The sequence below is a fragment of the Rutilus rutilus genome (assembly GCF_951802725.1).
Source record: "Rutilus rutilus genome assembly, chromosome: 15".
Lineage (NCBI taxonomy): Eukaryota > Metazoa > Chordata > Actinopteri > Cypriniformes > Leuciscidae > Rutilus > Rutilus rutilus.
In genome coordinates this window covers 38,502,275-38,518,309 of record NC_140220.1, presented here as the reverse complement: position 1 = coordinate 38,518,309, position 16,035 = coordinate 38,502,275, and the positions used below count along the sequence as shown (strand labels likewise).

The following is a 16,035-nucleotide window of genomic DNA, read 5'->3' as shown; positions in this document are numbered from 1 at the left end:
ACACATTATAGACTTCTATAATTCAATGTTAGGCTGCATAGATTAGGTCAGCCGGAACCGGGAACACTTCCCATAAATCCTGATGTACTCGTTACATCATGAGAAGAATGGCATCTACGCTAATTTTAGTGTCTGTGTTCATCCCGAGGTTTTCCCGCAGCCTGCCGGATCCAGGCCGTTTCCAGATCTGATGAAGGACCTTCGCCTGGACCGATGACAACGCAGTGCTGAAGTGCCAACTAGTCTCTCCCTATGGAGGATCCCTCTACCACTATACAGATAAGGCGTTGTCGGGAAATTTTGTTTCGCGTTCCTACCCCAAAGCAACAAAATAAAATAAAATTCTTTATCAAAATTTATAAGGAAAGACAAGTACTATGTTTAGGCTTGGCTTGTAGGGAATTCCAAACCTGCGTATATTCAAATGCACATAACTATAGAACCCATTCTTAATGCGCATGTGAACGCCATCAGCGTTTCTCACAGGTTTGCGTTTAAAGTCTGTGTAGAGGGAATGGTGTCGTCTTAGCGGCCCCTAATTTAATAACAAATGATCGACGGAAGCAAATCAATCAAAACTAACTTTAGATGGAAAATAACTTAACTCTGCTATAAAGCCAAAACAATCTCTGTTACCTTAAATTATACGCTTATCTCTGTGAAGCTGCTTTGAAACAATCTACATTGTTAAAAGCGCTATATAAATGAAGATGACTTGACTTGACTTGACTTGACTAACTACAGCCAAAGGACAGAAAAAACAACATCTGTGTGCCATGCATCTGGTTTGGTGAAAAGAAACCTGCCATGACTGTTCTGCTAAGCCCTTTTGTGAATGAGCTGTGTTCTCTTGAAGGGTTAATCTGGAAAGACTCACAAAATGTAGAGCACATTTCCAAGGTGTATGCACTAATATGTAGCTCTGACTCAGTTGCCCACTCATTCCTAAGAAACACAAAACAATTCAATATGGGTGTGATTTCTGCTATCACATAGGTGGAGGTCCTTATCCATATAGAAGACCAGAGCCTCTTCTCCGATCTGAAACAGAACATCATATTTGGTTCATGATATATTTCACACATTTTTCTTATATTATTAAAAGTTGAGAGCAGAGAAATAAACACACACACACACACACACACACACACACACACACACACACACACACACGCATACACACACACACACACACACATATTTTACTTTTCTATACAGGTATATCAAATGTATATTTATTTGCAACAGTTATGTTAACAGCAATAATAAATCTGTGGTAAGAACAGCTAATCAGCTGATTGACACTGAGCTGCGTTGTCATGGGAACATCCCACGTGTCTTTTATTGTGATAATGACACGCCTCACTCCAAAGTACACACTTCAAGGGCCCTTCGGGCAGGGCACAGGGTGGCTCACTTCAACTTGGACTTTGCTCCAACAAACGCGAAGACTAGATTCTGACGAATGTAAATTCACATTTCTAGGACTTAAAAACTGTATAAATATCACATTATGGTAAGTTATTTTATCGGCTTTTGATATCATGTCATATTGTACAATGTTTGCTATCATATTAAACTTAATCTGTAAGATTTAACGGTCATTATGGAGTTGTGACGCATGTAGAGTGATGACAAGTTCTTCAGGTCCAGGATTATAATGATATCGAGCTCTTGATTCTGATTTTATTTAAGATTAATTTACAGATTCTTTACAACCTGAGAAATATAACGTTGGAAATATAAACATTCTGTATCCTCTATTCCAGGGGGGCAGCGTTTCATATTATTTTGAAGGTACCCCCGGGAGCCGCCATTGGCTAACAAGCCTTCACCTGCTGTTAGCATCCCATTGACTCCCATTCATTTTGGCGTCACTTTGACAGCGAATAACTTTACATCTGAGGCGTTTAAAGACTCCATTTGTCCATGGTTTATTTCTAAAGAAACACGACAATGTATAAAAGGCTTCATTACCTTGTATCTTACGTTATGGCCCCGTAGAAGCAGTTTTTGTAAAAGTAGGCTAACGATTGCGTCATAACCACGCGACTCTCTGGAAATTACCGTAGAGACAGGAAGAGAAGCTCGCATGCAATCGGGGGGACGTGGAGGCATAAAGCCTGATAAAGTCAAGGGAGAAGCCCATAGAGAGTCATGACGTTGCTCCTGCTCCTAGCTCATGGACAGCTCCTACTCACACTCTCCGTCTCGGCACGTTTCAGAAGGGAATGATTCAGATTTCGTTTGGCACAGCTACTAGAAAACTTACAACTGTCAGGCAGGCTGCTCACGTCACATCCACGTCGTCAAGCTCAGTGTGAGTCTGCGCAGTACGCTCGGCAATCAGGAAATGAGGGCTTCTAATCTGCTTCACTTCTCTCCGTTGAAACCTATGGGGTCGCTGTGTCCAGTTTATATGCTCTATTCACAGAAGTTCAGGTTAGCAGGGACCTGCACAGGAGGGTTGCTCAGGTTGCCCGGGCAACTGCCCATATGCCCTTCTCGACTCACGTTGCCCTTCCGAGGGGGATAGATAGATAGATAGATAGATAGATAGATAGATAGATAGATAGATAGATAGATAGATAGATAGATAGATAGATAGATAGATAGATAGATAGATAGATAGATAGATAGATAGATCAATCAATCGTACAGTGGATGCAGAATTTCACGTAGATAAAAATAAAAAAAAAATCGCAAAACCTCATTCACTTCCATTCGGGCACCGAAAGTGAAAGTCAGTATGGGAAGGGCAAACTCTGTTTACGTGGCAGCAGCGCAGCACGCGACCAGTGTCGTGCCGAAAAGTGATGGTCCGCCGAAAATGTATTGCCGTCCGCGGGAGCGCGCGCAGCGTGTTAAAGCTGTATCGCCCAGTCTCTTTATGACTAGCTGCTTTTATGTGGATCAAACAGACATGACTTGCAAATAAACATCAGCTTATGTCCGTGGTAATAGTGATTGAAGCCTAAAAGTGATTGAAGCCTCTACTTATTGATTGAAAGGTTATTTCTGAACTGAAATTAGTTGATTATATTCATGAGGGTTATATTTGACTGATTATAACTCACCTAGTACTTTTTAGTTATTTTAAGAGGTAAAAAGTACTAGGTGGGTTATAATCAGTCAAATATAACCCTCATGAATATAATCAACTCATTTCAGTGCAGAAATAACCTTTCAATCAATAAGTAGAGGCTTCAATCACTTTTTGGCAGGTGAAATGTCGCATTATAATGGTTGTATTGGCCATCTAAAGGTATTTTAAGAGATAAAAAGTACTAGGTGAGTTATAATCATAATGAATATTGAATATAATGTATAATAATGCAATGGGGGAATATTTGTGGGTCCTGATAATGCCAAATGTCTGATGTTACCAATAAAAAGTGGCTTACATTATTTTAAATAGGCAATATCTAGTCAGTGACTGAGTGCAAACATATTCATCTAAAATAATCCTGTATTTTCAGCTTCAGAATCATGAATATTGTTATTCTGGCGTCTCTATTGTCCTGTGCTTTGGGTTTCAGCACCGAGTCCAAGACTATTCATTTACACCCACAATGTAATACCAAATTTAGCATTTTAATCAACAGTAAAAAAATGTGTTACCCTTTTATCATATGTCTTTGAGTATCGCAATATTATCGTATCGTGAGTTCAGTATTGTGATATGTATCGAATCGTATGGTTACACCCCTAGCATAGTCGCGTCGCGTATGGTGTGGACACAGTGTTATCATGCATGCTAACTAATAATAAAGGCACAATCCTTAAGAAACATCTTACATTATAATAACTTTATAGGTCAAGTTACATATTTAAACAAAAAAAGTGTAATTCAGTTAAAAACAAGATTGTCCCTGTTATGTATACAGTGCTGGGGGAGATTACTTACAAATTGTAGTTTATTACTGAATACAGATTACATGATAAAAATTGTAGTAACGTAATACATTACACATTTAGGGTCATATAATCTGATTACTTTTAGATTACTTTTACCTCACTTATCTTCATTTTACCTCACAAATTATGTATCAGATTGATTTGAATAGGATAATTTTTTACCATATTGATGATAAATACAAAGAGAAAGAAAAAATATTCCATTTTTTGTCATCAACCAAATGAAGGACACCCACATCTGTGTCTGATATTAATAGGACCATGTGGATTAGATATTGGACTGCTTTGCACACCCCCTTTTATGAAGTATGGACACAGTGAATTTGATGAAAAGCAACGTTTGTTGACATTTGTTGGTCTGATACCTTTAGGCTGTGTATTTTCAACACACTTGGGAAAGATAATAGTTCTGTAAATTGTGCAAGTGATCTCTCTATTGACTTTCATTGTTTGCTTAAGAACAAATCAGAAGCCAGTAGTGTGACCTTTGCTATCCCTATATCTGAACTCACACTACTAGACTGATGAGACGGTCAGGACGGGACTCTAAAGCCAGAAACACGCTCTACGCAAGTTCCTGCTGACCTCACTGAAGCATTCTTGTGTTATTTTGATGGTTGCAAACCTCAGTGCTCAGTGAGGTGAAGGAGTATTAGCGTCTGTGGCCTGGGGATGAGTTTAGAGATGAGAAGGCATTAGCATGTTGTGCTTTAACGTGCGTTAGCGACAGACCCGAGTCCTCAAAAGTGACAGATGTGTGATTTGACCTTTTACTGAATTTGAAATTCAGAAGAAACGATACAAAAAGGTGTCCCACATGCTGCTTTTGATTTGTCTTTTGTAGGACTGCGACTAACTTTTGAATGATTATATTGATGTGATTTTCACAAAAATGTAATGGCCCTCCGAATATTTTGTCATATGAATATCTCAATATATGAAATGTGGGAATGTAGGTAAGTTTGATTTTTTTAAAAAGGCAAATTTCAAACAGAGTCGTTTCCTCTTCCTGCGCTCGCAAGTTTTGATTATTTTATATTAGGGCTGCATGATTAATCACAATTAACATGAAATGTCACTTAAACTGATTTTGATTGTTGTGATTATGAACACGATTATTTTTTAATGTGCAGCTTGTCAGTGCAGTACGGCTCTGTAAAAGCTGCTCCATCTGAAAGCACTGCGTGAGTCACTTATAACATGCATTTGAAAAAGCAACACGCGTCAAACATCTTTTCCAAACATGAGAAGCATTTATGAACCTCTTGTCCAACAAAAGACAACATTTATTAAATCAATCTGTCTGCGCAGATAGCCTCATGGGCAGGTGCGCTGACATGTAGCGCCGTTGTGCTTCGGGAGACCCAAGTTCGAGTCCCGGCTCGTGGACCTTTCCCGATCCCATCCCCCGATTCAGGGCAGAAATAACCTTTCAGTCAATAAGTAGAGGCTTCAATCACTTTTTGGCAGGTGAAATACTGCATTATAATGTTTGCATTGGCCATCTAAAGGTATTTTAAGAGGTAAAAAGTACTAGGTGAGTTATAATCTGTCAAATATAATTCTTCTAAAGGAAATCAACTAATTGTTGACATAAGCTGATGTTTATTTGCAAGTCATGTCTGTTTGATCCACATAAAAGCAGCTGTAGTCGTAAAGAGACTGGGCGATACAGCTTTAACACGCTGCGCGCGAGTTTTATGAAATGAATTAAATTCTTCATAAATCCAGGCTGAGTTTGCCACGTTTAGCCTAAATAATCAGACAGATAGCTTGCAGACAAGCAGCCTAGCTAGGCTACTATTTTTTTGGTAGGCATTAGGCAAACTAAGCTACATGTCTGCTGATAGTTAGTTTCTCACATTTCGTTTTAGCAAGAAGAATGAATGATGGAAGTAATGCATCACATTAATTATTTTATTCAAAATGGTTAAATGCCTAAATCCTATCACTATTTTGGGTATTGTTTGAAGCCAAGATGCCCACTGAAAAGAGGCGGATTCAGGAGAGGGAGAGACAATTCAGGGAGGCAGCAAAGGGCAGCACATCACTGCAGGGTTGGCTGCGAAAAAGCCAACAAGACAGAGACTTTGCACTGTGATAAAGATGACATGGCACTGTGTAGGCGAATTGATTAATTAATCAGACTCATATTTTAGCCTACTAATGGCAATGTTTCATAATTACATTACATTTAAGATGAGGAGGAGCAGTCACAAGCCTCCAGACTATGTGAGGAAAATGTGAACCAGGAGGAGGCACATAGGGCAGGTAGGCCAAATATGAGATGAGAGGACCATGCTAGAAAGTACAGGGTTAAAGAGCTGCATGCTAAATAATTGTAATCTAAAAAAACATAGGCTATTTTAGAGGTCATTTCAAAGACCTTGCCTGAGCAGAACATGCCTTTATCCAGGTCAGAGCAACTGCCCCTCAAAATTCCTGTGCACGTCCCTGCAGGTTAGTGATCAGTTTCATTATGACATAGACATTTATTTTAGATGACTATAAAACTCTATAGACCTATAGTGCCTGTCATATTGACAAAATATAAATCCATCCATTTCTCCGGAAAGACATGTGAGTGAGTGGCTGGTGAACAGGGAGAAGACTTTATAGTTCCCTAAAGGCTAAAATGTGTGTTTGCTGTAAAAAAAAGAAAAAAAAAACATGTCTCAAAATTATTTGAAAGGTTTATTATTTCCGCTTACTAAATTGACATCAGTGTGTGTGTTTTTTCCTCAAATTATAAATGGTTCGCTAGTTCTTGTGTATTTAAATGCCAAAAAAAAAACATTATTTGGTTGAAAACTGTCTGAACGTGTGATAAGTGATAACTGATAAGCGCTGCTGAACTCTGGCTCAGTGCCAAAAGCTCCAGTAATCAGCGCTGTGATCATGCGTCAATGATACAGTGTTATACTACACTGATTACACCTCTGATCTGTGCTTTTAGAAGGTAGGTCAAGTCTTTCCAAGTCACAGGGCCCAAGTCCGAGTCATTGTTGTCAAAGTCAAGTCGAGTCGCAAGTCATCAAATTTGGGACTCGAGTCCAAGTCAAGTCCAAGTCATGCGACTCGACTCCACACCCCTGAGAGTAGGGGTGTAACCCCGGTGCCCTGGCCACATTCCACCCATTGCCCTTACCAATCATGGCCTCCTAATAATCCCCATCCACTGAATTGGCTCTATCGCTCTCTCTCCTCTCCACCTATAGCTTGTGTGTGTGTGTGTGTGTGTGTGTGTGTGTGTGTGTGGTGAGCGCACTGGCGCCGTTGTGCTGTGGCTGTGGATGCTCACACTGGTGGTGTTGAGGAGAGACCCCGACATGACTGTAAAGCGCTTTGGGTGTACAGTAGTGCATATGAAAGCGCTATATACATGCCTCATTCATTCATTCATTCATTCATTCATTCATTTATTCATTCATTCATTCATTCATTCATTCATTCATTCATTCATTCATTCATTCATTCATTCATTCATTTCAGATCATTTTCCACCTGTAATGTGATAATGCAAAAAAATAAAAATAATTCTAAGTTTGCAGCCAATATTTTTTCAGCCTCCTGAAGTATTAATTATTTCCAGGCCATAAATGTTTTATCTGAGAAGACATGTTTATGGTATGATATCTCTAGAATTATGATTGCTGGACTCACAGAAATTAATAGATATATTATAGACTGATTAATATAATATGCAACGTACAAAAAATAATGAATGTGTTGAAATAATATGATTACAGTGAAATTTGAGTCAGTGTGATTTGTAGTAATTTTTTAAGGAATATTGTTTAATAAATATATTGAAAATCAATATCATTTGAACAGTTTAACAGGCTACATGTCTAATTTTGTAAAAATATAATTAATATAATAATTATTAAAATTATTAAAATAATAATTAATAAAATGTTATAAACCTTGGCGAAAAGTATTATTTGAGAATTTCTAAAAAAATACATTCAATCCACATCTTAAAAGTAAGTAATTTGGTCTAAAAACAACTAGAATTCACAAGCATCTCCATTTAGAGCTATACAGGCATCTAGTGGTAAACCCATGCAATAACATGATTTATTTAATTTTATGTTTAATAAATTGATTTTTTTTTTTTTTTTTCTGAAAGCCTAGTCTCTATTTTAACCGAAAATACTGCATAGAAAAAAAAAAAAATTATTTCATTATTTTCATTGGCAAAAAATGGACTATAAATATTGCATAAATATTAATAAGTTCAATCAAATTGTCTCAAAATACTAAATTAAAGAGAATAAATATTATAGAACAAAAATAAATTGCATTGGTTTTTACTGGGATGGAGGAAGTTGAATTTTTAGGTGTCCGGTCACTTCTGACCGGGAAGGCCAAGAACGTGACTCCTAAACGAAGACCATCAGAGGGTTAAAGACACATGCACTGAAACGGCGTGCTGAAAACAGAGCTGTTTTTGACCAGGTAAAATGAGTGTTTTCTTACAATACTAATGAGAATTTTAAATTAAAGTATATTACAAACTTTTAATTTAGACCCTAAAGAATCATATTAGCTTGTACAAAAATGACATTATATGACCCCTTTAAAACGTCTTCGCCTTGACGTTCAACGTCGGTTGACAATGATGCTTTGCGTTATTTTAATAATTAATAATTATTTCGTTTTGCTCAAAACTTCCTCGTGCATAAACTTATTAGGTTAATAACAAACAGGAGCATTTAAAAATATGTTTTAATACGTTTATTATTATTTATTTTTTTGCATCTGTCAGAGAGTGCTGTAATGTCTGCAGCACATGCAGCACCCCTACTTCCCACGGCCATGGGTAATGGAGTCTGAATCACTGATCCAGTTCATCTCAAAGCACTTCAGATCTGCTTCTTCCACAGCCAGTAAAACATTACTTTATGGACATCATAAGAAAAGATCCTCCAGACACTGAAGCAGCAAATTCTCCAGAATGTCACTGTCTGTGTAGCATTAAGATTAGTTTAGACTGGAATTACTGGTATAGTTCATTATGTATGATTTTTTTTTCTCTGTGTTTCCATATGCAGATCTGAAGTCAGTTTCTCATTATGGAGAACAGAGAGAGATCTTCATCTCCAGAACCCAGCTGTGTGTCTATGAAGTGTGACGCATCCATGGGTCCTCCTCCTGTATTCAGTGATGAAGCAGTGACCTCTGACCCCAGTGATGAAACGGTGACCTCTGACCCCAGGTGAGATATCATCCAGTATTAGAGGCATCAGACTGACTCATAATAAATGAAACGGCTGGTAGAACTAAAGTCAGCATAATGAAATGTAAATTAACAAATGTGGAATGAAGATTGGAGTTCATAGAGACCAAATATGCTACACATGTGATTCTGGTTAACTATAGTATGCAAGTCTGAAACATGAATTAAAGAGCTTAAAAGAGAGAATGAATACATTGGCCAAAGCCCATAAAAGGAAAATCATGAGATGGGAAAATTAGATGCATGTTTATACATTTCTCAAGAGGTTACATATAGAATAGGGTTATTTGTACTTCTCAACAAGAGAGTCACAAAGTACAAAGTGAGAGTAAACTCCTCCTGGTCATAAACCTCATCAGTCTTCATGAGTCCTGTAACCTGAGACCTGGTTCTGCCAGTGTGTGTGAGCTTCATTCGGGATAATAGTTGCAGTTTTCGGGGGATGGACCACAGAACTTTGACTCTGATTGGTCCAGACGCTACCAACGTAAAATAAGAAGAGATCTGTCTATTAGTCTGCAGCCCCGCTTGAAGTGGCGTGTTCAGTGAAGTCATCCTAGGGGTGTGAACCGACACTGGTCTCACGGTTCGGTTCGATTACGATTATCATGTCATCGATTCAGTTCAATTCGATATCACGATGCACCGCATCCTCAATTTTAAATTTTACTTCAAAAGGGATGTGTGCGCGCTTGTGTGTGTGTGTGTGTGTGCGCGCTTGTGTGTGTGTGTGTGTGTGTGTGTGTGTGTGTGTGTGTGTGTGTGTGCGCGTTTGTGTGTGTGTGTGTGTGTGTGTGTGTGTGCTCGCCTGTTCGGGAAGTCGCAGTGACAGAAACAGTGACATTCCAGACAGTTTAAGTTTCAAGGGAGTAAAGCTTGTTTATGCCATTAAGAAAAGGAAATCTGTCAAATAAATTTTGTTTTAAAGAAATGTTCATTTAAAAGCAGCACTCATTAATCAGTGTATTATGTTACCATTAAAGATGGGCGCATCAACCGTCGCCGAGTCCGCTGTTGAAGGTGATGATCATCCATTTATAATCACGCGTAACTGACACGGTTCATGGGTTCACTGACTCGCCCTCGCTATGTTGTGTGTATGTTTGCGTGTGGTGGGTGTGGCTCATTATCTGATGAGCAGATCAGCGGCAGCTGAGTTTCATGATTGGCCTATTTATAGTCTGTGATTTCGTCCTGTCTTTGCCAGATCGTTTTGTGAGTTCTCCTGGATTACTCTCCGTGTTTGCGGTTCTTGAGACTTTGTTCCTGGTTCTTGCCTTTCGCTTTCTGGGTTCCTGAGGATCATCTGAGTCGCCTGGATTATTTGCCCAATGCGTCCCTGAGTTACTGAGCTCTACATCTTCTCTGCCCACGACGACTGACCAGCATCTTTATCTATTTTCCTGCATTGTTTAATAAACATTCTGTTTTCACTCGCAACTGGATCCTTTGCCTTCATTTACAGAGTCTGACAGTAACAACACAGAATAATTGTAATTTGACCATCGGGTGCGGATACTTAAATCAGAGAAAATGATTGGGGCGGGTGGATGATTATTTTTGGCTACGGATTCGGGTGACGTTGGAGCTCATCCGCGCATCTCTAAAGAAGTCAGACTCTGCCAGGCGTTAACAGCTCGGGGTGAAAACGGCTAACGTGGTTTATCAAGTTAGTGGTATTACCTCCTGCATATTCTATTTGTGCTTGACATGAGCGCACACAGCGCGTGTCTTCTGCAGGTCGCGCTTACCAGGTTGTTCATAAAAGCCGAAATGTGCCCAGATGTCGGCTTTTAAAGTAGTTGGAGCATTTAAAATTTCTCGCACTCGCGTCTCTCCTCCCTCTGCCATTGTATGCTATCGCAACAACCCATATGGAAAAGGTTTGCTAAAAACTCCTGTGATTCTTATATGTTCCAACTAGGCCTGGGCGAAAAATCGATTTAATGAATTAATTCGAATTTTTTGTTGCGGGCGATTTAAAAAATAAGTAAATCGAGTTTTTGTGTAACAGCGCATTTTTGGCTCCCTGGAGCTTCCGCAGCGTTAGTTTCACATAGCAGTATGGCAAGCGACAACAACATCATAGCACACGCGAAACAGCAAAAGCAAGCGACAACATGGCTACCGGTGAGAGTGGGAAGTTTGTTCCCAAGAAAGGAATAAAATCATCTGTTGTTTGGAACTGGTATGGGTTTGCTGCGACAGACGTGGAGCAAGAGACCCCACGCTGCAACATTTGCCTAAAGCCCATCGCAGTCAAAGGCAGCAGCACCACAAACCTATTCCAACACCTGAAACAGAGACATCCAGCCGAATACGAAAAATGCCAGTCTCTCCGAGACGAACAAACCCGCAGTGACCAACAAACCTTAGCTAAAAAACAGCTAACTGTAGCCGAATCCTTTGCACACGGCACCGCATATGACAGGAAAGGGGCACGGTGGAGAACAATCACCGAAGCGGTCGCTTTGCACATAGCCAAAGACATGGTACCCATATATACCGTGGAGAAGACGGGGTTTATTAATTTGATTAAAACCTTAGACCCCAGATATGAGCTACCAAGCCGCAAGTACTTCAGTGAAGTCACCTTGCCCCAGCTGTACAACAACACACGAAAGAAAGTCAGCAGAGAACTGGAGGAGCTGTCCTTTTATTCGGCAACAACCGACATGTGGTCCAGTCGGACTATGCAACCTTATATGAGTTTAACGGTGCATTTCATTAACAATGCGTGGGATTTGCGGAGTATTTCCCTCCAAACGTCATACTTTCCTGAGGACCACACCGGTGAACTTGTTGCCAAGGGACTGAGAGACGCTCTCGACTGCTGAAACCTGTCTGAAGATCGTCTATGCTGCATGACAACTGACAGCGGCACCAACATGATTAAAGCCCTGAGAGTGAACGGATGGCCAAACCTCCAGTGCTTTGGACACAAACTACACAACGCTATTGGTAAGTCTAACAATAAGTAAGTAAAATATTAAAATATTATTAAATAAAAATATTTAAAATATTAAAATATTAAATAAAAAAAAACAATAATAAATTAAAATAAGTAAAAGATAAAATTGACAGAGCACATATTATCCTCATCCAAACCGCAGTCAAGCTAGATGACGCTTGTCTTTTCGTAATACTACTACTACTACTACTACTGTCATTTAGCAGACGCTTTTTTACAAAGCGACTTACATCTAGGAGAACAACACAAGCAAGAAATCAAATAGGAAGGTCCAGCATGGATAAGTGCTGGTTAGATTGCTGTGAGTCCCGTCGGACACAGGTGCTGCCATGCAGTGCTAGAGGAGGTTGTTTTTTTCTTCTTCTTTTTTTTTTTCAGTCAGCCAACCCAACATTTAGTCAAGCTGACTCGACTAGGAAAAGACGAGTGTCTGACTACTTGACTGCGGTTCATCCACCGTTTAAAAAGTTTAAGTGCTGTATTTATTAATCTTTATGATTTATGAGCCGTAGTTCACTGACAAGCTGAGCCATCAGTGAACTACGGCTTTGTGTAGTAAATGCCGCTCCATTTGACAGCAGGTGATGGCGATTTACTACTAATCAAGGAACCGGCTTTACTGACGAGACGCGCAAAACAATGTCATGTGATATATCACCCAACCCTAGCCAAAAAAAAAAAAAAAAACCTCGGCAAGAATGTTTTAATATGGCATGCCTATTTGATCTGTATTTGATTCATAAAGTGACAGTCGAATGGATTATTTTATAAAATGGATTCAAATTTCTCCACAAACTGCACATATGCCTATAGTAAACAAAAATTCTATTTGTGTATCTGAGTTTTGGAATGACAAAGTTTTGAAATACAGAAGAAAATAAATCATTTTTAGATGGATGTAGACTGATATTTATTGAAGTCCCCAATAGTGATGTATGTCTTTGTTTTTTATTCTTTATCATACAGAGAATGGTGTTAAGGATCCCCGCATAGATAGTGCCATTGGAGTATGCAAAAAGATAATCGCTGCTTTTTCCTACAGCTGGAAGAAAAGAAGAGAGCTGGGTGTAGCTCAGTCAGAGCTTGGCCTTCCCCCTCATCAGCTAACAACAGAATCCCCAACCAGATGGGGCTCCCGCCAAAAGATGATCGAGCGATTCCTGGAACAGGAGAAGGCTATAGCCCGTGTCCTGGGGTCTGATGTTAAAAGCCGCCATCTTGTGCCCTCTTGGCAAGACATCGATGTTTTGGAGTCAGTAAACAAGGCGGTTAAAGCACTCCAAGACTTTACGGATGCGCTATCAGGTGAGATGTATGTCAGTGTCTCATACATCAAGCCTGTTATCCATCTGTTCAAAACCAGTCTTTTGCAGCCTGAGGACAATGACACGGAGCTTACCAAAACAATCAAAAGGAACATACTGGGATACCTTGTTGACAAATACAGTGATCCTGTCAAGGATGAGCTCTTGGACATGGCCTCTCTGATGGATCCAAGGTTCCGGACATCCTACATCGACCCAGACAAGGTGGAGCAAGTCAAAAGAAGAGCTGTCCGTGAACTTCTGTCCTTCCCCGCTGACAAAAGCACACCACAGCCTGGTCCAGTTGTGCAGGTGGACCAGGAAGAGCCAAGGCCTCAGCCAGACTCCAAGAGGAAAAAGACCTCAGCAACCTTCTTCAAGAAGAGTGTTGTTGTGCCAACCTCTGACCAGTCGGAAGAAGCTAAAATAGAGACTGAACTGGCAACCTATCTGCTCTTGCCAGAGGCAGACCCTGACACTGATCCACTGCAGTGGTGGAAGAGCAACGAATCCAACTTCTCAAGGCTCAGTCACCTGGCCAAGAAATACCTCAGTATCCCTGCAACAAGTGCCCCATCTGAGAGGCTTTTCAGTGTGGGGGGAGGAGTTGTCACATGCAGCAGAGCTTGCCTCAAGCCAGAGGCAGTGGACAGGCTGATTTTCCTTGCCAAAAATGTTTAAATGTTATTGACAGCAACTTAAGCACATATCTCATGTCCTGCACCTCAACCAAAATGTGATTTTTCTTTCCTGTTCATACATTCAGGGACACAAATGGCACGGTTTATTTTTTTTAAGCAAAGTTTGCACTTTATCAATCTCAGTTGGAGGTGATGTATTATTTATTTTGCACATTTTGTACTCTGCTAAATTTGTTTACATTAGTATTTTACCCAAGACAGAGGTGTTGCCTCTTTATGTTATTATTTAAAATTCTATGCAAAGTATTTTTTCTGTTTTTGGTTTGAAAAATGTAATTCTGCTAAGAGTAAGATGCAGTGCATGTTCAGGCCATGTATCCCTGTATGTTGTTGCATTGTTTGGGCTAGAAGATACAATGAAAAATGTCACCGTCTAGTTTTCCTCAGTTTTGAATGTATTGTTAATGCTTTAGAAAAAGGTGCTACTCTCAAGGTGAATGTTTGTCTCCTTTTAGTCTAGACTACAAAGTGTGACTAAAAACACAGCTGGGACTTTTATTCCAAGAGGGTGTTCATTTATTTATTATTCATCCCAGAAATGGGGGTTACATTTGTTTTGCTAAATTTGATTAAATAAAAGCAAAATTTGCTTTAAGTTGTCTGCCGTTTGTACTTATTGCTTTCCTTAATAAGTAGGGGGGAAAATCGAAAAAAAATCGTAAATCGAATTAAAAAAAATTAAATCGGAGATTTTATTTTTAGGCCATATCGCCCAGCCCTAGTTCCAACAGAATATTTTAAGGGACATATATGCTGCAAAAACCACATATATAAATTGTATAATATTAGTGTATTTTTAATCATATTATGTCATATATGTCCTACATACAACTGAAGCCATATAGATTTTCATGATGTAAAAACATAGGAAAATAATGCTAATTTAATATGAATGTCCAGCATGGATGTGTATAAAACACAGTGCAGTTTACCAGTCAGTATAAGGCTGTACTTCACTCATGCTTGTTCTTATCTTGTCCTAAGTCCAGCCCTATGCCTGTAGTCAATCATGGTTACTGTATATACTGTATAATCAGCCTTAGATGAAACACAACATTTAAACTACACAAGCACACATTTTAATTACAAAATTATTTATTAGAGTGTGTTCTACAAGATACAGTTGCATATTTCACATATCAATAGTTTTCATTTTAAATCCTGCATCACCAGATTTCATTTTCATTTGTGACAATTTCTCTAAACTTTATCACACGTAGGCTACTGTATGGTATACAACAGCTCTATTCTTAACCTACAAACATAAAACTTTCCTAAATGTCGAAGTGTTTCTTATGGGTAAAATAAAAAATAAATTCTAAAAAATCAAAAAAATAATTCAGTGGCTTAGTAAATATCACAGCAATAATTAACTTTATTCACTTAATAAAATCTCTGAATATCATTTACTTGATAGTTTGAGATGAACATACCGAAATAATTGACTAAAACTCCAACAATTAATTTTGTCTGAAATTTACAGTTATATTTAAGTTTGAAGTTTTTCACTAAAATAATTTAGTATTTGACTAACCAATTATTTATTTAAAATACACTGAGCTAATATATTTGTGAAATTTCCATCACCATATTTGAGAATGGATAATTAAACTGATCTGTTTCAAGAACCACAAATATTACTTAAATAAAATCAATATTATTAATATTTAACACGCATAAGAAATTAAGTTTACTCAATTAAAACAATGCACCCCTCCCCCCTCCACTCTGACATGACGACAGCTCAACGGTTGAGTGAGCGCGCGCTGTTTGAACTCTCTCCAGTCTCCAAGTCAAGTCATTTTCATTTATATAGCGCTTTTAACAATGTAGATTGTCTCAAAGCAGCTTTACAGAGATAAATGTATAATTTAACATAAGATTGTTTTGGCTTTATAG

General features: G+C 38.8%; 1 protein-coding gene across 2 annotated transcripts in view; it reads left to right on the top strand.

Moving 5' to 3' along the window:
- Positions 1–1,412: 1,412 nt before the first annotated feature.
- LOC311304838 (NLR family CARD domain-containing protein 3-like) overlaps positions 1,413–16,035 on the top strand; it is a gene marked incomplete at its 3' end in the record, with an annotated part of 50,443 nt that continues 35,820 nt past the window's right edge. For both annotated transcript variants that reach the window (XM_084432166.1, XM_084432167.1), the window contains exons 1-2: positions 1,413–1,516; positions 8,976–9,139. In XM_084432166.1, coding sequence (XP_084288292.1) covers positions 8,997–9,139 — 143 coding nt within the window. In that variant the 5' untranslated portion in view covers positions 1,413–1,516; positions 8,976–8,996. The remainder of the gene's footprint in view (positions 1,517–8,975; positions 9,140–16,035) is intronic.